Consider the following 24,638-nt stretch of genomic DNA (forward strand, 5'->3'; position numbering starts at 1 on the left):
TAATTAAGTTTTCTTTATTCTATAAAACACGTAATTGCACTGACACAAATTTTAACAAATTATATATACAACCATTTAATCTTAGTGATTTGCGATTATCAAGATTTTATTTAAAACTTTCGATTCTTTCTCACCGCTGGTAAGGATTATACAAGCTGAAAAAAAAGTTATAGAAATTACAAATTTCTTATAGAAAGCCGAATTTATTTTATACAGTGTCGCAGATAAAGTCCGAATCATACCGAACATTTTTTTATTTATTGACTTAAGTGAAATTTGACTTCGGCAATAGTTTATGCTTTGATTTATATTAAAAACTACATCAGAGAATTTCGTCCGTCGCCCTCAGGTATGTCAAATTTGACATTTAAAGTAATAAATGGCTAAAATATTGGTTTCAAACTATATTAGGGTTTCCTATACCTATCTAGCTCAAGTTTTGAATAAAGAACAATTATTAGACAGTTAGTAGCTATTTTCGAAAGCAGAATGTTTATGAACTTATATAAATTCATACCAGTTTACTTTCATTTAATTTACCTACACTGATAATAATTATATATTAGATAACTTTTAATTACCTACGCTAATATGTATTTATTATTCTATAAAGAAATACCAAGAAGTAGTTCTTTGACTTATTTTACGATAACTTATAGACAAATTCATTTTCTTCACTTCCAACGACAGGTTTCTGCCTAATAGGTTTTTTATAAACCATACTACCAGCTCTACGAAATAGGACAAGTAGTTTTTCAAAGGAACGCTTATCAGGAAAATTCCTATTTGGATCTCTTTGAGCATAAGCCCTTGAGGCTAAGAGGCTATTTTTCTCACAAAATAAAGTCACTTGTAACATATCCATTCGTTCCTCCAGCAGATACTGCTTATTTTTCCATTCCATATCCGTTCCGTATTTTTTATTGTATTGACGCTATACGTAAGCTTCCGTTCCGTATCAGTTCCATCCTTCATTTGCATAAAGTGTGTATTTTGTCTTTTGTATATGTCACTTTTTCAAACATGTCCTTCAAATCGTTCAAATTAATAGCTGTTAGTAAGAAGTTTCACTTCAATTAAAATTTGACAGACACCTGATAGCAACAGTGTGAATCTTATTATCATTTTTAATCTATTTTAAAGCAAAAACTTGCGCCAAAGTCAGATTTGACCCAAATCAATAAATAAAATAAAATTCCATATGATGCAGACTTTATCTGTGACACTGTATGTGCAATAAATACCTAATCTTACCTAATACTTGTTGATGATTCACGACGATTTTTGTCTTATCGTATTCCTCATGCTAAGGTTCGTGTAACTTGACAAAATTTTCCAACGTTTTGGGTATTTGGCCTTCATAAGGAATCTTGTTTTTAGTTATCAGAGATGCGCATAGACATTTTAAGTTTGTGTAGTTGATAAGGGAAATGTAAGCGAGATTATGTCGAACCAAATCGGAAATGGAGTCCAATGGAGTCTTTCCTTGGCAGTCAGGTTGATCCAAATGAGCTCCGTAGTCAAGTAGTAGCTTCACCAACTATGGAAAGAAAACACAAATTTTCATTGTTATATTCTCCTGTTCATTCTAAATTGGTGATCTGTATTTTAATGAGTAAGAGAGAGAGAGAGACAAAGATTGTACCTACATACAGGGTGGTGCCTCTCATACGCCGCGGAAGCTCCAAGGAGAACGGTAGTTTATATCAAAATGAAATTTGGGCAGCTTATGTTGGTTAACTGAAAGCATTTTATAAAAATATATTGATTTATACAGGATGTCCTCAAAAAAGTTACACATCAAAGTTGTGTTTTTTCTAATGGAACACCCTATATATTAATTGATTTTCGGATTCTAGGAAAAAAATTAAGGTGAGTTTTATTAAAGAAGCATATACCTAAAATCTAAGGATTTTGACATATTTCACATTTTGTGAAAATGAAGACTAAATTTTAAATTTCGATAATAGCTACCTAAATTTTAGTTGACCTTGTATAGACTGATATTTAATTACAGTAATCATTGTATGTTAAACCAAATTGAAATTTGACCCGAAAAGTTATACAGGGTGAGACAAAATTAATATGGAACTTTAGTCACTTTCAAGCAAGTTACTCCTTTCTTTTAAATGGAACACCCAGTATGTTTTTCCGGTTTTCAATGAGGAATTTATATATCTTCCAAACATTATTAAGGTTGCCTACCCCTTAGACAAAGATTTTCTTGGATATTTTAATTTTTATGATTTATAGAGCTTTATTATTTGAAAAAATCTAGGGGTGGTACAATCTAATCTGTGTGATACACCTTTTGTTAATTTATCAAAAATTAAAGATTGTAGAGTAAAATACTCAACGGTAATAAAAAGATACACGTTTAAAACATTTTAATTATTACAGAATTAAAACTAGACATAAACCTATAATTATGTAACAAAAATTAGCTAGATGAAATAAAATGCTCAAAATGCTTCATTTCCTGTTAACTGCATAAAATAATTGTCTTTTCAAAAGGATCTTTTCATTTTAAAAAGCAGCTACAATAATTTCTCTCATGTTGTCGACAATAGTTTTGTAAACACTGTCTTTAACATATCCCCGTAAAAAGCTCAGACTAGATAAAATCAGGAGCATTTAAGTATTTTATTAATTGATGAATCTACACTGCATTCACCAACTAATAGAATCATATTGTTACGGATTCCGTGGGTCCACTAATTTAAACTCACGATAAAATACTTAAACGAATTTATTTTCTCACTTTATACACAATTACTAACTTATAACACACAACAAACTAACTATTTATAAGATTCCTTCACCAAACTGTCCGATTTTCAATTTCCACGCGGTATATTCAAATTTCAAAAACTGTCTCAGTTGTCGATGGCTCCGGCTTATATACTCTATTGACTGCTTCTCGAAATTTCCCCAATTCTCGGAAAGCGTACTTCTTCATACCAGACAATTCCATTGTCTGATTCCCTTTCTTCTCGACTTGACTAAAAGATGGCGCCTGAAAGTCTTTTAATTTCTGGCGGATACGCCATTTTTCTTGACACGTTGCGGTTGTGCACGCAACCAGTAATACATTTTTAATTTCTGGCGGATACGCCATTTTTTGACACGTTGCGGTTGTGCAGGCAACCAGTAATACATTTTAGCCCTTGACCTTGACATTTGCCCCTTCTCAAATTTGATCGTCCCGATCAAGGTTTCCCTGTCTGGTATCTCTTCAATCGATCCAGATGAACTACTTTCATCTTACTTCTAGGGCTGCGTTGAATCCGGTACACAACATCATTTATCCTCTTGATGACTGTATAAGGACCTTCCCATGCTGGAGTTAACTTTGGGGACCTCCCTTTCTTGCGCTGTGGGTTATATAACCATACCATATCGTCCTGTTGAAATCCCGTAGAATTGGCTCTGAGGTCGTAACGAGCTTTCATCCGGTCACTGGCTAGCGTAATCTTACTTCTTACGGCCTTATGAATTTCCATTAACCTTTCCTTCAGTTCATCCGCGTAGTCCTCTACATTTGTGGTGCCGTCGTCTGGTGATCCGAACACCAAGTCACAAGGCAACCGTAATTCTCGACCAAATAAAATCTTCGATGGTGAAAGTCCGGTGGTGTTGTGAACTGCACTTCTATACGCCATTAGGAACAGCGGTATGTGTTGATCCCAATCTCTTTGATGTTCGGCCACCATTTTCGAGAGGTGTTCTTCAATGGTCTTATTGAATCTTTCGACCATCCCATCAGACTGCGGATGTAAAGCTGTTGTCCTAGTCTTGTGAATACCAAGCAGATCACACATCTTCTGGAACAGTCTTGACTCGAAGTTCCTTCCTTGGTCAGTGTGAAGCTCTAAGGGAATTCCAAATCTACTGAAGACATTATTGACCAATACTTCAGCTACAGTCGATGCTTCTTGGTTTGGAATGGCAAAAACTTCTGGCCATTTACTGAAATAATCCATCGCTACTAAAACGTACTTGTTGCCCTTGTGCGTTTCAGGGAATGGGCCTGCAATGTCAACAGCGATTCTTTCGAATGGCAGTCCAACGTTATATTGTTTCATTTTTCCCCTAGAGCGAGTGCTTGGTCCTTGGCTGGCTGCACAAGTTTTACATTGTCGACACCATTTCTTGACATCTTCGCAATAATCCACCCAGTAAAAACGATCTCTCAGCTTGCTCAAGGTCTTGTTTACCCCAAGATGGGCTCCAGTTTTACCACCGTGAATTTCTTCCAATACCTGGGTAACTTTCTTCCTTGGTACCAGTAACTGAGTTGTTACTGTCCTGCCATCCGCACTTTCCCACATGCGCTTTAACAATCCATTCTCAATAACCAGTGAATTCCACTGAGCCCAGAGAGCTTTGAAAACTAGCCCTCTGTCCGCAATATCCTGCCACGGTGGTCTCTCGCCGTTACCTTCCTTGAGCCCTAGTATTGCTCCGATGTCTGGATCTTCCATTTGGTCTTTCCTCAACTGTGCCGTCGTCCACTGTTCATCAGCTCCAAGCTTAAAACTCCTTATCATGACAGTGCCTTCACGTTGTTCCGTTTTACAGCAGTGCTTACAATCGGTTTGACAGGGTCTTCTGGATAAACCGTCTGCGTTACCATGCATCTTCCCAGCACGATGTTGGATGGTAAAGTGATACTGCTGGAGCTTCTCGAGCCATCGTGCTATTTGGCCTTCAGGTTGTTTCATCTCCATAAGCCATTTGAGAGCCGCATGATCTGTCCTAATTAAAAATTCTTGGCCATACAGGTATTTATGAAATGATCAACTGCCTTCACAATTGCTAGCAGCTCCTTCCGGGTAACGCAGTAATTCCTTTCTGGTTTGGATAGAACTCGACTGTAATATTCTATCACTCGTTCTTCGCCATCTTGCACTTGTGATAGCACTGCACCTATGCCGATATTGCTGGCGTCGGTATCCAGGATATACCTCCCTTGTTGTTGCGGGTAGGCTAGAATAGGACTTGAACATAAAGCCGCCTTAAGTCTTCCAAAGGCTACATCACAATCGGTGTTCCATTCGTAGCCGACTTCATCACCTGTAAGTCTATGTAAGGGTGCAGCTATATTGGCAAATCCCTTGACAAATCTTCTGTAATAGGTGCATAAACCCAGAAAACTTCTAAGTTCATGTTTGTCGCGAGTTTAGGCCAATCCTTGATTGCAGCGATTTTCTTCTGGTCAGTGTAAATTCCGTCTGCTGAGACTACATGGCCCAAAAATTCCACTTGTCGCTGGAATAAGCTACACTTCTTCGGGTTCAAGTACAGGTGAGCATTCCGTATGCGGCCGAAGACTTCTTCTAAATTTCGCAAATGCTCCTCAAAAGTTCTTCCCATAACCAATACATCGTCGAGGTAAACCAAGCACGTTTTCCAAGTTAATCCTCTTAACACCACCTCCATGAGACGTTCGAAAGTGGCTGGGGCATTGCATAATCCAAACGGCATGACCTTGAATTGGTATAGTCCGTTTCCTGTAGAAAAAGCCGTCTTTTCTTTGTCTTCCTCGTCCAGACCAACTTGCCAGTATCCACTCTTTAAGTCGAGAGTGGAAAACCAGCACGAACCTGCCAGTGTGGTTAACGTGTCGTCTATACGGGGCAGTGGGTAGCTGTCCTTCTTAGTGACGTCATTGAGCTTCCTATAATCCACGCAGAATCGTGTACTACCATCTTTCTTCGTCACCAAAACAACAGGAGATGACCATGGACTTGATGATTCTTCGATTACTCCATCTTCTAACATCTTATCTACCATTGTCTCCATTTTTCTTGTTGTTTGGAAAGGGCACCCTTCTAGGACGTTGTCGAATCGGCTGAGCATGACCAGTATTAATCCGGTGCTTCACAAAATCCGTTCTTCCACTGTTGTTCTTCTCAAAAATACTGCCATGCTTTAGCAGGAACTTCACAAGCCTTCTGTTTCTCCTCAGGTGTTAGGTGATCCCATGGCTGTTCTAGATGTTTTAGTGTTTCTTGGGATGCCTTTTGTGTAACAGCTGACGACACTTCATCACATCGGGTGACACTTCTTACAGGTTCGCAGATGGCTATCTTGTCACCCTTTTGGATCTTGACACAATTCGGGAACACATTCGCAATTCTGATCGGTATATTCTTGTCGGTGTTCACCAATGATTTTCCTACTAAGTACCTATCTTGTTTCTTGTCGCTACTTTGTACCAGTCCAACACAGCACCCAGCGATTTTCTCCACTTTACCGAATACGATCTTCTCGGTATTACCAGGTATCACCACAGTTTCCGCTGATCTTACATCCATTCTTCCTGGTCCCTCGTCTGGAGATAACATGAACTCTTCATTTCCAATATTTAAGATATTTCTCTGGTGATCGAACGAAAATCCATGTTGACGAATCACATCCATGCCCAAGATGAAGTCATCTTCAATATCTGCCACTAAAACGCTATGCTGGAACTTCAAATTTCCTAACTTCAGTTCGACGATAGCCTCTCCGTACAACGGCCATTTCCCCCGTAACTGTACGTAAACACACTCTTCTTCTCAGAGGCACCAGCTTCAATCCTTGCACTGAGTTAGCCCGCACCAACGAAACCATAGCGCCAGTGTCCACTGTCATTCGGATTCCCTTTCCATTGACTTTCCCGTCGATCACCAAACTGTCAGCGGTTCTTCCTAGATTTCTAATGGAAAAAATCCTTGGGGCTCTGTTCTCCCCAGTCAATACTCGCCCCTTAGTATTGACTGATTTTAGTTTTCCTGGTGCCTACGTTCTCTGGATGGTGAACGGGATCGCATTTGAACGCGGCAATACCGTTTAATGTGGCCATTCCTGCCACCTCTAAAGCACCTTATGTCCTGGAATCTTCTCTGGTTTTCTGTCTGGGTGTTGCTGACTCCCTTGTTTATTAGTAGCTCACATAGTTTGTCGACTTTCTTACACATCTCCTCCAAACCTCTGTGAGTGTTTTCGGGCTGTTCCTCGACCGCTACCGATCTTATCTTCGGTCTAGGGATGGCGCTAAAAGCAGCTTCGATTTCCAGCGCCCTGACCAGTGCTTCGCTGCTGGTAGAAAATCGGGATATTTGCAGCGCCCTCTCTAATTCGTTGTCCCTCAGTCCGCTGATAAAGCACTGAGCAGCGAGTTCCTCCCTAAATCCTTCCGGTGCTTCTGGATATGCCAGGTGTACCAGCCGACGTAAGTCTGCTTCAATTCCTGCAGACTCTCTCGGACCTCTGCAGGCGTGTCTTGATCTGGGCCTGGTAAAGTTGGCGTCGATGTTGGTCGCCATACCTTCTGTCCAGTGCAGCGACCAAAGTTTGGTATTCCTGCTGTTGGGCTGCAGGAATAGTTTGCAACAGTTCCAGAGCAGGGCCACGCAGCGCGATGACAAGTGCCGCTGCTTTCTCCTGGTCAGTCCATCCGTTGGCAGCGGCGGCTGCTTCAAACTGACGGTGGTAGATTGTCCATGTCGTTTGTCCATCGTAGGTCGGGGCCTTAAGGTTCGCTGTTCCTTGAACGCCAGGTGTCTTTACTTGTACCTTGGTCTTCTGTAGGTCCATCTCCAACCTTTCTATCTTCTGCTGAAGGCGCTCCTCCAGATCTTCTACGGCTTCTTGGAAGTGGTTCTGCTGTTCCTGGCAACGTACTTCCAACATTGCTTGTTGCTGTTCCCCCAAGCTTTTCTGAAGTCGAATTTCTTGATTTTCTAAAGTTTTCTTAAGACGGTCCTGATCTTCTTGTCTTTCTTTCTGGCGGCGCGTTTCTATATCTTCTAAAATTTCCCTCCATTCATTCTTCTGACGAATTTCTAAATTGCCTAAAATTTTCTCAAGCCGGTCCTGTTCTTCTTCTTTGTCTTGTTGTCGTTGAATTTTCAAATCTTGGAAAATTTTTTCAAGCCGGTCCTGTTCTTCTTGTTTTTCTTTCTGGCGACGCACTTCTAGATTTTCTACAATTTTCTCCAACCGTTCTTGTCTAATTTCTTGATTCTCCATAAGCATTTTCTGTAGTTGGTCTTGTTCTTCTTGACGTCGTAGTTTTTCCTCTTCTTTTTCTCTTTCCAATCGGGCTCGTTCTTCTTCTCGTTCTTTACGGAGTCTTTCTTGATCTTCTGCTTTTTCTTTTCGCAGCCTCTCTTGTTCTTCTGCCTTTTCTCTTCTCATATTCTCCATAAAATCGCCCAATAATTTGCTTACTTCCTCCATTTTCTTCGCTTGCTGTCTCGTACCAACCATAAAAATTCCCAAATTCGGTGTAAAAATCGTCCAATCCACTTAATTTCTTCTTAAAATCCTCTTGAATCCCACTTCTGACACCAATTGTTACGGATTCCGTGGGTCCACTAATTTAAACTCACGATAAAATACTTAACGAATTTATTTTTCTTACTTTATACACAATTACTAACTTATAACACACAACAACTAACTATTTATAAGATTCCTTCACCAAATTGTCCGATTTTCAATTTCCACGCGGTATATTCAAATTTCAAAAAACTGTCTCAGTGGTCGATGGCTCCGGCTTATATACTCTATTGACTGCTTCTCGAAATTTCCCCAATTCTCGGAAAGCGCACTTCTTCATACCAGACAATTCCATTGTCTGATTCCCTTACTTCTCGACTTGACTAAGAGATGGCGCCTGAAAAAGTCTTTTAATTTCTGGCGGATACGCCATTTTTCTTGACACGTTGCGGTTGTGCACGCAACCTGAAAAAGTCTTTTAATTTCTGGCGGATACGCCATTTTTCTTGACACGTTGCGGTTGTGCAGGCAACCAGTAATACATTTTAGCCCTTGACCTTGACAATATCAATTCTCTCTGATGTAGGATATGTTTGCATTTTCGTCAAATTTCTGAGAAATTTTTTGTTTTAACTGACACAAAATGATAACTAGTTGTTAAAATTGGACTAATTAGACAGCTAAGTTGAAATAACGTCAGCCAATATAACAGCCACCTAAATTGTACCACAAACTAACTTAAACAGATGCGACACCTTATGGGAAATTTTGTGTTCAAAAAGACCTATGTTCGGAAGTGCGACGACAGGGCGGCGATACCGTCGATGAAGGCAAAATATTCGGCCAAACAAACAGCCATGGTGACTTCAAATCGTTCCCGCACTCCCCCCTTCCCTAAGCTTCCATTTCTTTCGTTCTTTCTCGCCTTTAACCTTGCCTTTGATACACCGCGCCGCGCCGTCTCGTCTGGCCGTCGCAGCCGCCGCACGATTATAAAGTCAAAGCGAGATTACCAGCTTGAACTTTTTTTATGTGAGAATTAAATGTTATATGTACTTGTATTAGCGCTTTTTCCTGGATAATAATAAATAACTATAATTACATGATGTTAGGAAATATCAGCTAATATTTATTTGTAAAGTATGAAAAATTTACAAACTTTAACAATGGGTTAAGATCAATACATATGTATAAAGAAAATGACGATTCCTTTAAAATTAAAAATGATATAAAATATCAGAAATATAAAATTCTTAAATAGGATCTTTGTTGTCAGCTTGCCGTTTGTATTTAGCTGTACTTCCAGCTGTTAATTTCAAATATTAATCTAAAGTCTATCTACTATTAGCCAGCTTAAATTATCTTTAATTATTTTTATATCCTGCTTGTTAATAGTTTTATGCACTACCATCATTTTATTTGATATTTTAAATTGATTTAAAATTTAGCAGCTGATATTTTATATAGCAAATAGGTACTTTTATGATACAGACACGGCATATTGTTTGCCTGTGCCGTGATACTGATATAGTTTATACAAACTGGTAAGTAGAATTGGCAACAGTGTCCTAGAAAAAGAATATGGGAATCTAAGATGGGAATATTGAAGGTTTTCAGAGGATTTTTAAGTCAGTTTCTTCAGTTGTTTCACAAGGATATTACATACATCATTATTATTAGCTGTTTCCGATTTTAATTTTCTGTTGGGTTTTGTTGGTTTACATTTAGTTAGTTCACGGTGTTCTTAGTATTGTTTTAGTTAATTCAGTTTAAGTTTCTTGTTTTGATTTTATTTAAAATGCTTTAAAAAAAATGTGCTTTCAATGGATGAGAAAACATTTCACTAAAAACTGAAGAAGATACATTTTTTAGATTTTCTAGGACTAAATTATATCAAAAACTGTGGGTGTTTTTTCCGAAAATACCTAGATTTTCTAATACGAAAAAAGTCAAATAATCGACTTATTAACTACATAAACTTTGTAAAAATATTATACTTCTATGCCAGGTAGTAATAAATTTTCATGCCAACTTTCACCCCTATCATCCCCGAGATGAGGAATTTTCAAAAATCGTTTCTTCTACTCTATACTATTGCTTCCCAATTATACTTAAGCATACTTGGCCAAATTTTAATTCATAAATATTATGTACTTCTAAACCACATAGAGGTAACGAATTTTCATAAAATGTTGCCCTTAATTTTACTCCTTTAGGAAATGAGTTTCGAGAAAACGCTTCGTAAGTATGCCACACCGAAATATACTTCTATACCAAATATTAACGAATATTTGCAATCATTTTTTCCCTTATTTTAAGAGATGGATTTTTTTATTGAATCCCTAGAGAAACCTTTATTGTGTAATGTTTTGAATGAACAGGTTTTTATTTTATGTTTTGCTTTATAGTTGTTCAGCCCTCATTTTACCCTCCTCGGGGATGAATTTTCATAGTCGCCTCTCATATAGTCATTGCGTTACTCATCAGTAACGGAGCCACAGCTGCTCGCAAAATTGGCTATAGCCAGGCGTTACTTTCCGCCGTTCTTTCAGCCGTCAATGGAACCGGAGCCGGCAACCATTAAGGGAACCGGCGCCGGCAGCGGAGTCACTTTCTAATAATTATATAGTTAGAAATTATATAATATAAAATAAGAAATACATAAAAATACCTAATAGTAAAAAATCTTTTTTAAAATGTATTAATATCTTTTAGTTATTATTAATTACTAGCGTGTAGCCGCGACTTCGCTCGCGTCGAATTAATCATTTGTAATGGTGATGATAAAGCAAAGCAAGAATTTCCATTAACATACAAACTGGATAAAATGTTCTCACATTTATGTCCTGAGCCTGAGAAAAAACAATATGGCGATATTATTAAATAACTTGGTAATATTTGACGGGTCTCGTGTATATATTGACGGTCATCTCGTTGGAATTTGACTTTCGAAAAATCCGTTTGCCAAAAATATTTTTTTTTTACGTCAAGCAGTTTAAGCAGAATCGTAGTTAATCAATTACCCAACTTTTTGGAACACCCTGTATGATTTTTTAAAAAAATTCAAAATATGTAAAAAAACTAAATCAATTATGCGTGTCCAAGCGTTTTCCCGAAAGACTAACCGTTTTTTAAATAACAAATATTGTAATATTTGAGGGGCGTTTTCACCCTCTTGGAATTTAAGATTCAAGAAACTCCTCCTTATCGAATCTCTACACCCCACAGTCAATCCGTTTGCCAAAAATCAGCTTTAAACGTCAAGCAGTTTAAGCAGAATCGTGATTACTCAATGGTCATATTTTATGAAACACCCTGTATAAATTTTTAAAAAATCTTAAAATATGTAAAACAACAAAATAAAACATACGTTTTTAAGAGTTTTTCCGAAAAACTCACCGGTTTTTAAATAAAAAATATTCTAATATTTGAGGGGTGGTTTCACCCCCTTAGAATTCGAGTTTCGAAAAATCCCTTCTTATCGAACCTCTACACCCTAAAGTCAATCCGTTTTCCAAAAATCAGCTTTTTACGTCAAGCGCTTTAAGCAGGATCGTGATTAATCAATGACCAGATTTTTCGAAACACCCTGTATACATTTTTAAAAAATCTTAAATTATGTAAAAAAACAAAATAAAATATACGTGTTGAAGCGTTTTTTCGGAAACTTGACCGTTTTTTAAATAAAAAAAATTGTAATATTTGAAGGATGGTTTCACTGTGGTTTCACCCCCTTGGAACTGGAATTTCGAAAAATCTCTTCTTATCGAACCTCTACGCCCTAGAATTAACCTGAATGCCAAAAGTGAGCTTTTTACGTTGAGTGGTTTGAGCAGGATCGTGATTAATCAGTGAGTCAGTCACTTAAGAGTCCATTTCACTAGTCCGAAAAAGTAGCAAAATAAGCGTTCGGCATTTAACGTTTTATGTCAAACTGGCTAGGTATTTTTACACAAACGAAGAAGAAAATTAAAGATAAAGGATTATACTAAATCCGTCGTGTGGCACATTTTTAGATAACTTGTTCATTTTTAAGATTTTGATGGTCAAACATCAACAAAATAAACCTTATGTTTGGACTAAATTTTCTCGAAAATAAAAATATAATTTAAAATTCTGTTACAGGAGGGATATAGATTGAAGTTTTGTGATTACAGTGATATATAATTTATATGGTTTTGTAACAAATTGCTCGCTATTTTATGGCAAATGCTGAAGCTCTGCAAGCCCTAATCTAAGGAATTTAAAAATTATATTTTTTCGCTGAAAGCACGTGCGTTTGGAATTATGGGTGTGGCTTAACACGACAGGATCGGGCTAAGGTTTAGGCAGATTTCTGAAATCTAATACATATAAAAAATTGTCTTGTCACAGTTTTAGATACCGTACTCCTCCATAACGGCTTAACCGATTTTGATGAAATTTTATATGTATATTCAGTAGGTCTGAGAATAGGTTGTTATCTATTTTTTATACCCTTAAGTGACAAGGGGGCCTACCCCAATTTTTTTTATTTTTTGGGTAAAATATTTAATTTTTGTTTTTTTACGATGTGGCATTAAAAAATACATTTAACACTAAATTTTCACGTTCAAATAGGGGTTGTTTTTTTTTAATTTTTTCATATGCAGTAGGTCTGAGAATTGGTTGTTATCTATTTTTATACCCTTAAGTGACAAGGGGGGCCCACCCATTTTTTTTTATTTTTTGGACAAAATTTTTAATTTTTGTTTTTTACGATGTGGCAATAAAAATACATACAACACTAAATTTTCACTTTCAAATAGGGGTTGTTTTTTGTTACCATACTTCTCCCGACTTCACCGTAACAGCTTGACCGATTTTGATGAAATTTAATATGTATATTCAGTGGGTCTGAGAATAGGCTGTTATCTATTTTTATACCCTTAAGTGACAAGGGGGCCCACCCCAATTTTTTTTTTTTTTTTGGACAAAATTTTTAATTTTTGTTTTTTTACGATGTGGCATTAAAAAATACATACGACACTAAATTTTCACTTTCAAATAGGCGTTGTTTTTTAATTTTTTGTTACCATACTTCTCCGTAACGGCTTGACCGATTTTGATTAAATTTTATATGTCTATTCAATAGGTCTGAGAATAGGTTGTTATCTACCACTTTTGAGATTTTGATGGTCAAACAAAGTTGTATTTATTATACTTAAAAAATATTGATTGAAATAAATTTAATAGTTAATTTAATTATAAGCGATACTTTCTTATAATTTAAAAATAAATTTTAATTTAAATTCAGGGTTTAATATTTTTTTCTTCAAAATTAATCGGTACCCCACATCGTTCAACACGTCATTTAAAAATATAAGGTTTATAAGACATGTCTATATTGGAAAGAGTATTATAAGTTAAAATTCCGTTACAATACAGACATAAATTAAGGTTTTCTGATTACAGTTATATTTAATTTATTTTTTAATAAATATTTTTTATGCTGAATTGTGAAGCTCTGCAATTTGTTGTCTGTGGTCATATCGTCAGTTTCGCGTAAATTATATGTTACTTGTTCTATTTAAGCAAACTGATGGCATATTTAGTTTTTTTCGGTATTTTTTTACTTTATTCGATAGAAAATGACACTCTGAATAGAATGACATATCATATGTCAACTTTTGACATTTTCGCATATGGTTTATTTGAAATTATAAAGGAAATTATAACATGCGGTTCATAACGATAATTTGACTCGAAATACCAAGTGTGAGGTATCAAATTATTCGTAAAAAAATACTTTTCCCAAATATGCTAATTAGCCACCCTCGTTCTATTTGAAAAAATTGAGATATGATTAAAAATACGATTTGAGCATTTTCTAACTGGCCAGGACAAGGCACTAAAAACATTAGACGATCAAATCTATTTTTCCAAGGCTACTTGATTGAAATTTAAAATTCAATTTCGTTTTAAGCGAAAATTTCAAAAGTTGACATATGATATATGATATGTCATTATATTCAGAATGTCATTTTCTATCGAATAAAGTAAACAAATACCGGGGGTGCCATTTAAGAATCAAAAGTTGTAGTCATTTCCGGTGAAACAAGAAGTGACCAAAAACAATTGAATACGTCAATCAATCCTAATTTATGTCATATACTAACATACCAAATCTCGTTTTTTTATCTGAAAAAATAAGAAAGTTATAGGGGTGAGCCACTTTTGAGACGCACCCGGTGTAGAAATTAAAATAGACAAAAATTTCTTTGAAAGTCAAATGTTGCCAAAGCTGGAGAATTTTTATTTTAATTGTCTTTATCGGAAATGAATAAAAATTCTTTTTTTTGAAACCTTTGAGCACACTTTCCTGATTAAATAAACGAATTGGCAGATTAAAAAAGCTTTATGTTGGTAGTCATGGCAAATATTACCGATTGCATTGAGATTTTTCTTTAAAAATCGGATATTTTATCACTTTCGACTGTAATATTTTTTTTCTATTTGACATATGACATTTTAAATTTTGCTCTGAGTTTTTAAAAAAAAATTAAATTAAATCTGCGTTTTGTGTACGTAAAACTGCGATTTTCATTGCAATAAAATATGAAAACCACTAAATAGTAGGAATCAGCGACTTGTCTCATTATACTAATCAATTAATTTGAACAGGTAAAAGGATTACAGGGAGCCCCTTTTGTCATTAAACCACGCTAGATCGAAAACATTGTTGCCTAAGTATTGTCGCTTTTATTGAAATACATAATATACCGTATGATCGAAAAAAAAACGGCGTCCAGTTGACTGGGAAATGACGATCAACAATATTTCCCATGCATATATAAATTTACATATAATAAAACAATAATTAATAATAACCGTCTATCAAAGAATATAATCGAAATTATATTACCATAGAAACGCCCCTTGATTTTTAAGACTGAAAAAATTCAACAATATACAAACGGTATGGAAATTTGGAAAAGTATAAACGGGATTAACCATTTTAGAACAAGCAAAATTTTTTATGAAGAATACATTTTTCTCAAAATGTCAATAATAAAAAAGTTTTTCCACTTGTTTTTCCACAATCCGGGGACATTCTGTAGAATTATATAGAATTATTTATGTAATGGAATTATATTATTATTATTATTTTTTTTATATTTACGGAAATAAGAATAATTAAAATTATTCTGGTTTATGACAAATTATTCAGCTCTATTGGCAAAAAAAAATACTGGCTATGGAATTTTAGCGATCATATCAATTTTATTATCAATGAATTTATTAAAAAATCTTATTAAAATAGGTTACAACATAAGATACCTGTTTGTCTAGATGTTAATTTGTGATGTTTGCCCTTTTTTCCTATTTTATCACATATCAAAAATATTATAATATCAAAACCGTTCTATTTATCTAGTTTTCTTTTTGTTAATATAATATATTAATAATTGTTAATATAATATATATACAATTATTAATTAATATATTAAGCATACATCATTTTGCCTTTTTCCGCAGCATTTATGATTATGATAGTTTTTAGGTTTCGTTATAATAGGATTTAAAAAGCCTATCATTTTTGTTTATAGTTTTTCTGCAAATTAAAGAGTCGATAACTAAATAATTTATAACGTACTGAATTAACTAAATTTCAAACTGCAGGTACAATACAAATAATCAGAAATAGGCCTACGGAACATCGCGTCCGCCGTGTCGCCATATAAAATCAAAGTCTCGGGCGGCGAGGCCCGAGTGGTCTCGCGCGCGGCCTATTCGTAAACTTAATTTAGGATAACAAGAAAAGTATTAGCATTAGAAAATTGTACCAAGTTTCAAAAACTTTTTCAATATTTTTACTTTATTTCATACGCAGATACTATGTAAAAATTCCTTCAAATAAAAAAGTTTCTCGCTTACCGAAAATCATGATACAATAAAGTTAATGTTTGAAGTTTAATCCATTTTCCAAAAAAAATACACTCACTATGGAATTTTAATTACCTCAGCTATCACCGCCTATGTGTTCTCAATCGATTAAAAAAAAGAGTTTGTGAATAAGTTGATTAGTTTAGGAGTTATCGCGTAGGAAAGATAAAAAAACATGGTTATACATTTTTGACATTTTGCTAGTTAAAAAATTTCTGACACCCCCAAAAAGGTCGTAATTAGTTATTTCACATGCACAAAGGCCTAACTGATAATCCTGTATAGATATCATGTAGTTATACCTCCAAAAAAATTTTTGACACATTTTGATATCGTTTTTACTCCACTGAAATAATATGGGAAATATTCAGATGTGATTTACACTGAATGCGTCCGACCAAAAATCAGGCGGTGGGGGATCGTGAACGGACCGCCTTCCACAGCACACCCGCTCTACCCGACCCCTGAGACCGACCCGAGCGGTGTAGCGCAAATGGACTCTTAAGAATTTTATATATTAGTAGGTATAGATGGTGAATGTATCAAAAATTGAAAAAAAAAACTAATGAAATTAAAATCATCTCTATTTGATTCCGAACTACAAAATTCCTTCTCTATTTTCTACACAAAGGAGGCGTGGCTTCTTAGTAAACGAATGGAGGTTACTTTGCTGGTCCGCTGTAAAATTCGCCTGTATGAGAAATCTAACGGAAAAATTTGCCTGGCGCATTCGCCAAAATGTAATTTTCACATTTGCATTGTTTGTCGCATCTATTTAGGTTAGTCTGTGATTGTACCAAATAATAAATATCTACTCAGATCAAATCATGTAAATGAAAATATATAGGAAAATCTTTATTTGACGGGTAGGCAACCATAATAGTATTTTGAAGGGAAATTAATTCTCCATTGAATATTGGTACAATAATATACTGGGTATTCCATTTAAAATAAAAGAGTAACATGTTTTTAAAAGTGAATAATGTCCCATATTAATTTTGTCTCACTCTGTATAACTTTTTGGATCAAGTTTTAATTTGATTTAAAGTACAACAATTAATTTAACTACATATTAGGCTATACCGGGTAAATTCCAATAATTGAATAATTAACCTTTATTATTCTCCAAGAATCCGAAAATCAATTAATATATGTTCCATTACAAAAAACATAATTTTGATATGTAACTTTTTTTGGGGACATCCTGTAGAACTCTCGATATTTTTAAAAAGTGCTCTGAATTAACTTACATATGCTCACAAAATTTCATTTCGATACAAACTGTCGTTCTCCTTGGAGCCTCCGCTGCGTATGAGAGGCGCCACCCTCTGTATATTACAATGTTTATATACAAAGACAAAATAATCAGGGCTGCCAGCCTTTACCATCAGGGCCTATAAATAATTATATTTTGCACTTACATTGTTGTCATAATTATAGGGTTTTGTTGCTATATGTAAAGGTGTACATCCACGTTCATTTTTGGCGTTGACATTCGCATTACATTCCAGTAATACCTTTATCACACTTTCTCGGGGAAAAATAATCTAGAATATTTAATAAAAAGTTAATGTTAAATTACGCACTATTTACACACTTACAATTGCTTCTTCATCAATAAAATAACTGGACTTTATAGTATTAAGCCTTGAAACGCATAAATGTAAAACTGAATCGCCAACTACAATGCACTTGACATTTTTCTTCAACAATTCTGTAACTAAGCTCTTAACTATTTCGTTGTTCTCAGGAGTATCAGCAGTCTCAATCATAAGATAGATTAAATGAGTAATACATTTTACAATTTTTTCAAAACATTCTAACTGTCGTTTATATTGGGGTTTAATAGCTAATAAATTTCTCATCTCTAAAAATTATATTAATACAAATTAAAATAAAACTATCATACTACACTTACCTAGAATGTCATAAGTTAATAATTTGAAAGTCTCAACTACATCATGAAATCTTTGTTGGATGTTGGGGACTTTATTTTGAATAGATTTAATATTGTAATCAACCATCAGTCTGACTAAAGCTTGTGCAGTAAAGCAGGAATCCGTATATAAAATGGTATCTCTCTCTATTCGAATTTGTAGAGCTCTTCGCCATAAATCTATGCATCTCTGATATCGCATTACATCAGCATAAGATGCACCTCTATACATAAGCCTTAAATTTAGATGTAAGTGAAAATTAGTGTTTAAAATAATATATTTGATATCAATTATTAAACTTTTAGTTACGTAATAGTGGGCGTCCCATCCCATTTTTTTTTTGAACGGGAAAATGGTAGTAATGGCCCTTTATGTCCTTTAAGTGCTGTTAAGAAGGTGAGTTTTGTTGATGTAAATAGTAACTCTTGTGGTGGCGCACCTCATTCGCCTCGGTTGATTATACGAAAACGGAAAGATGTAGAAACAAAATTTTTATGGGTAAATGTAGAGAGGCAATATGCATAATTTAAAATTATTTTCAAATGTACAGGGTGTGTCAGAACTAAAAAACAAAATTATATCCATACCAAAGTTTTATTTTTTCTTATGGAACACCCGGTATTTTATTTCATTTTTGGATTCTTGGGCATAAAATAAGGCATTTATTATAAGGGTTTAAGCTGTTTAAATGCTGTGGTTTTTGAGATATTTAAAGATATTTAAATATGCATACTATAATAAAAAAGTTTTCCAACATCCTGTACATTACTTTTCAGAGTTAATTCTTGTGCTGACTTTGAAGCCAGAGAAATAAACTTTGCTAAAAAAGTTTATTGCTTCCTTAAATGTATACAGGGGTATTAAAAATTGCTGGTCTATTTAATTAATTTAAATATTTATTTTACATATACATATGTATTTTTTTAAATAAGTTGAAGCAGATTTAAATGCTCTTTCAAACTATGTTAGGGTTTCCTATACCTATCTGGTTCAGATTTTGAATAAAAATCGATTTTTCAATAAAATTGTAATCAAGATGGCTGGTCACTAGCAAAGTGCTAGTGACAGTTAGTAGCTATTTTCAAAACCGACATTAGTTTATGGACTTTATTTAAATTTATAACAGTTTACTTTTATTTAATTTACCTACATTAGTTGAATCAGTAAGTATTTATTATCATGAAATATAAAGAAGTAGTTCTTTAATTTATATTACGATGACTTATAGATATTAGATTTTTTATAAAAGAACCAATTAAGGCAAATTCATTTTCTTCACTTCCAGCGACAAGTTTCTTCCTAATAGATTTTTCATATACATCACTATCAGCTCTGCGAAATAGGAAAAGCAGTTTTTCAAAAGAATGCTTGTGAAGAGAATTCCTATTTGAATATCTCTGAGCATAAACCCTTCAGGCCAACAAGCAACTGTCCTCACAAAATAAAATCACTAGCATATCCATTCTTTCCGCCAGCATATACTGCTTCATTTTTCTTCATAAAATAATAAATACTTATTAATTAACCTCTTTGAAGGTAAATTAAATAAAAATAACCTGTTATAAATTTAAACTTTCCACAAAAAGTCCATAAACTAATGTCGATTTTGAAAATAGCTACTAAGTGTCACTAGAAAATTGCCATGACGACACCAGCCATCTTGATTACAGTTTTATTGAAAAATCGCTTTTTATTCAAAATCTGAACCAGATAGGTATAGGAAACCCTAACAGAGTCTGAAAGACCATTTAAAGGTATGACCTTAACTCTGCTTCGACTTATTTAAAAAAATACATAGTGTTGCATTTGAAATAACGAAGTTTTTATGTAAAATAAATATTTAAAATAGCATTTTAAATATTTATTAGCAATTATTATTTATATAGCAATTTCTGATACCCCTGTATACATTTACGGAAGCAATAAACATTTTTAGTAAAGTTTATTTTTCTGGCTTCTGGCTTGAAAATCAGCACAAAAATTAATTCTGAAAAGGAATGTACAAACTTTTTTATTATAGCATGCATATTTAAATATCTCAAAAACCAAAGCTTTTGAACATATTAAACCCTTATAATAAATGCCTTATTTTATGTCCAAGAACCCAAAAATGAAATAAAATACCGGGTGTTCCATATGAAAAAATATAACTTTGGTATGGATCTTAGTTTTGACACACCCAGTACATTTCAAACTAATTTTGAATTATGCACATTGCTTTCCCACATATACCCATAAAATATTTTTTTTTGTTTCGTTTCTTTGACCTGTATACTATATATTTTTTGTAACAAAAAAAAAAATTTTGTTTCTACATCTTTCCGTTTTCGTATAATCAACCGAGGCGAATGAGGTGCGCCACCCTGTATATTTATAATTCATTTATTTTTGTTTCCTAAAATAATTTGATTAAAAGAAAATATGTAAAAGTGGGCAACACTGTGCCGGTTAAGCTTAATTACGTTACTAAGAGTTTATTTGGTATGAACTGTATGTAGGTAATAATAACCAAAAATAATAGGTAGGTAGGGTAAATAAACCAAAAAGTATGCATACCGAAATATATAATCTTTGTGATGAGATCCCAAAATCCTCTCAGCAATTAATAAACTCTGAAGTCTGATAGAGTCTAAATCACCCGAAAGAGCTTCTAATTCTTCCAAGGTATCAAATTCTTTCTGATATCGGTATGCCTCGTTTGGAACCATTTGTGGTTGTTTTGGCAGCAATCCTATAAAAATAAGTACCTCTTAAACTATTTTTCAATATCTTAATACATTCATTAGAATCACAAGCTTTTATTAGTAAGACATAAAGTTAAGCTATAGGCTTGGTGCATTCTCCATTGGTGCTGCCACCATTGGAGAATATCGTAAACAACTGGTATATACAAATACACGGGTTTAAGTGTAATTTTTAAAAATTCTAAAACTAAAAATAACAAAGTAAATATTTTGATATCTTCAGAAGGTTTAACTTGTATTATAATTTATTATTCCAGCTAAAAAAACTTTTTAGAAGAGAACTACGTTAGCGCGCATAGTTTTTGTTAGTGGGGTTGGTACATAATTATAATTTTAGAAAATGCTCATACAAACATTTAATCACTAGTTGATTAAAAAAGTATACCATTGATATTGCAATTTATATTTTATCCTTTCATAGTAAAATAGTAATCAGTAATTTTTTTTAATGCTCTTCCTAAAGATATCAGAGAACTTCCCCTTTCAAGGTTGAAATTCAAAGCCAAAAATATACTTATGCAAAATGCCTTTTTATACCTATGAGTTTTGGTATTCAGTTATTAATCTGAGCTTATCACGCAGAACGTTAATGTTTTAGTGCTGTGTAGCGATTGTAGCGATTCTGTGATTTTATATTATATAACAATTTTGTGACGTAAAATGTAATAATTTTGTCTTAATGTTTTTTGAAAATTGTGTATGTTTATTTACAAAATTTTGTTTAGGTTAGCTGTATACAGCGCTGCAGTCTGAATTTTTTGACATTAACTGAAATGCACCAAGCCTATAATAATCAAACATAGTCCTTATGAGTATAAAGAACAGGTAAATAATTACATGCTGGCAAATAAAAGTATAAGGTACTTACCACTAAATTGTAACTGTTAAAAAAAAAGAGCAAGTGCAAGCCAAACCAAATTTGTGCCGCTAAAAGGAGCACCTTCAAACATCTAAAGTGTATTAAAACTAAACCATACTTACCATTTTGTTGTCGTATTATAAGTGCCTGTTTCCAGTGTTTTAAGCAAATTGATATATCATTGTGCTCGTCAAGAAATGTTGCTCCCATAAGTTCATGAGAATTAGCAAGTCGTTCTGGATGATAAGATATATTCAGAGTTAAGTATTCAAAAATTCTTGAAGCTCCTTTAAGACAAGCCATTTGAAGAGCATCGTCTCCGTATCGTGACACTGCATTGTAATTGGCACCATATTTTAAAAGTAGTTTTGTAGTTTCTAATCTAAAAATTTACAGTTATAAATTATATACCTATACCAAAAAAATATTTTGTATGCAAACCTATGTTCCTGAATGGCATAATGTAATGCAGTTTTGTTTTGAATATCATTGGCATTTACATCTGCTCCATGTCTTAATAAAAATTCACAGAGTACAGCACTTTGAACTGAGTTTATGAGACAAGTACCACCATTATAATTTGGTTTATTTATATGGGCATTATGTTCTACTAAATATTTAACAACTTCAAAGTGAGTCATAAAACAAGCCGACCTTATTGGAGTTGAACCACTATCTGAGAGAGAATTTATATCTGCACCAGCTTTAAGTAGAATCTCTACCACACTAAGCTTGCCTGAGACAGCTGCACACCATATGGGAGTTACAACATGAGTGGATCTAGAAAAAATATTCAATATACTTATGTTTTCCAAAAAATATAATTTGCTTAGAACATAATCAAAGGAACAGAGATATCAAATGAACACTAACAATTTTAAATTGAAAAAAAAGCAAAATTATCTATTAAACGATAAATATTACTATGCAAAATCATATAAAATATGTTTAAATAATGAAGGTCAATGTCAATAAAGAAAGCAACATAAAACTAGAAAGATAATGGTAAATTATCAATTATTACATATATGAAATATAAGATAACATAATATTGTAACATATAAAATTAAGGCCAATTGAAATATGCAACATAAACAAAAAACTATAGGTAACTTACCTATCCTCTTGAACCTCATATAGCCCCTTCTGTTCGATATCAGCCCCACAAGTTTGAATTAAATATTCTACGATCTCCACTTGTCCTTTCTTGCATGCAATGAATAATGGAGAACACCCTTGTTTTACTCTGTTTACAATTTCTTTACGTGCGTCAAATGAAAACTTTTCTAGTTTGTTTCGCAAAACAAACGATATCTTCGCTCCAGGGGTAGAATGTTTCACTTCATCTACTAATTCGTGGAATATTGCATCCTTTTCGCTAACTGGATCAGTTTTGGAGTGCTTCCACATGCTTAAGTTGCGTAAAAGCGAAATTTTGATTGACTTGAAATTTTCTATCTTGACAATGCGTGTCTTATGAATTATTCGAAAAAATATCGTCCTTCTCTTACCTTATCTACAAAACTTGAAATTGTTCGAAGGAAAACAGAAACGTCATATCGCCAATCGCAAACCTCCCAAACTGTCAACATCAGTTGTTTTCTGTCACCTTGAAGAAGGCGATCAATATTTTTTTCCTAACGTCAAAACTGCAAAATATAACAGTAACCTTATGCAACCAAATAAACACTGTTCGAAGAATCAGAAAAATAGACAAAGATCTAGAAAACCAATTAGTAAAATAATCTTCCACCTCTATAATTTATTACAAATGAATTGTCTATATCAATTTTTTAGTTATTTATGAATTATAACAATGATATTCTGTAATGTAGTGATAATGTCAAATTGCAGTTTCCCATATACAGGGTGGTTCGAACTGTATTCCGGAAACTTCGGCCGCAAATTCTCCAGATAAAAATAAGTAAAAAAGTTCATATAAATATATGTCCTAAAATGATTAGTTTCGGAGACACAGGGTGTAGAAATTTCATTTTTATTTCGGTTTTATCCAAATAATTTCTGAAGCAACGTCCATAATTGGATGAAAATTGGTGTCTGGGGTTTTATGACATGAGAAATTTTATTTTGATGTCAATATTGTCGCGACCCCGTTTTAGAGGGTTGCGGCTAGGGACGTTTTAGGTATCGAAGATCATTAAAACAATCAATATATATATAAAAACAAAATATAAATTTATTAAAGAATTAAATACATTAATTTAGGTTTTAGGTAGGAGAAATGTCAAGCAGAATACCTTTTGACCAATAAAATATACTTAGAGAAAATATATAAAAAATATAAACTTACTTTACTGTCATTATGATACTTGGAGAACTCAACTCAACTGAACAGCATGACTTCTTCATTCGTTCTCCCCGAGAGAGCCCTCGACTCTCCTCTGATTTACTTTTTAATTATTCTCCCATATTGATGTTTACAACAATAAGAATTAAACAAAGTTCACCTTCAGATCTTAGTCTGACGTCAACTTGTTCTAGTTTAATTCTTATTGTGCAAATATTATGTTTATAAAAATATATTCCATTTAATATATTGGGTGATTTATTTTAATGATAAATCTAAAATTCTTGCTCTTGACATTTCCCCCGGTCCTGAAAAAGCTGGTCCCCAGCGTTAAATATAAAGAAAATATAGATATTAAAATAAATTACCTGTGAATATAATAATAATGCAATAAATAAATGAAAACTGTGTTGTGTTTTTTTATACATATAAAATAATAAAACTTAATACTCATAAAATAGACTAATATAGAATAATATTTCTTAGAGGCAATGTAATATAGTGATATAAAACAATGAAAATAATATTTAGTGGGATTGTAACTTGAAACATTAATTAAATTAATTTCTCGTACTCTTTAACCCTTTACATTAATAAAAAAAATCTTGATACCA

The 24,638-nt window shown here is 33.7% G+C and overlaps 1 protein-coding gene across 2 annotated transcripts; it reads right to left on the bottom strand.

The window, feature by feature from the left end:
• Nucleotides 1-23,322, bottom strand: LOC115891935 (protein fem-1 homolog C). Of its 2 annotated transcripts, none has more exons than XM_030912547.1 (10): nt 23,228-23,322; nt 22,834-23,127; nt 22,158-22,496; nt 21,839-22,098; nt 20,670-20,844; nt 18,095-18,348; nt 17,778-18,043; nt 17,598-17,723; nt 1,255-1,540; nt 1-155 (listed from the first exon to the last, which is right to left on the bottom strand). In XM_030912547.1, the coding sequence occupies exons 2-9, from the start codon at nt 23,124-23,126 to the stop codon at nt 1,307-1,309; spliced, it is 1,947 nt and encodes a 648-aa protein (XP_030768407.1). In that variant the 5' UTR covers nt 23,127; nt 23,228-23,322; the 3' UTR covers nt 1-155; nt 1,255-1,306. The 2 variants fall into 2 exon arrangements, with proteins under 2 accessions (XP_030768407.1, XP_030768406.1); XM_030912546.1 differs by having other exon boundaries at nt 22,834-23,170; nt 23,228-23,318.
• Nucleotides 23,323-24,638: the final 1,316 nt, after the last annotated feature.

The sequence above is a fragment of the Sitophilus oryzae genome, unplaced genomic scaffold (genome assembly GCF_002938485.1).
Source record: "Sitophilus oryzae breed Bouriz unplaced genomic scaffold, Soryzae_2.0 scaffold_1203_pilon_pilon, whole genome shotgun sequence".
In the NCBI taxonomy this organism is placed as follows: Eukaryota; Metazoa; Arthropoda; class Insecta; order Coleoptera; family Curculionidae; genus Sitophilus; species Sitophilus oryzae.

Coding starts and splice junctions, on each gene's coding strand:
- LOC115891935 (XM_030912547.1), bottom strand. CDS start 23,126: ATGTGGAAGCACTCCAAAACTGATCCAGTTAGCGAAAAGGATGCAATA. Junction 18,349..20,669: donor CACAAAGATTATATATTTCG/GTATGCATACTT, acceptor TCTAAATTTAAG/GCTTATGTATAGAGGTGCAT. Junction 17,724..17,777: donor TTATTGATGAAGAAGCAATT/GTAAGTGTGTAA, acceptor TAAATATTCTAG/ATTATTTTTCCCCGAGAAAG.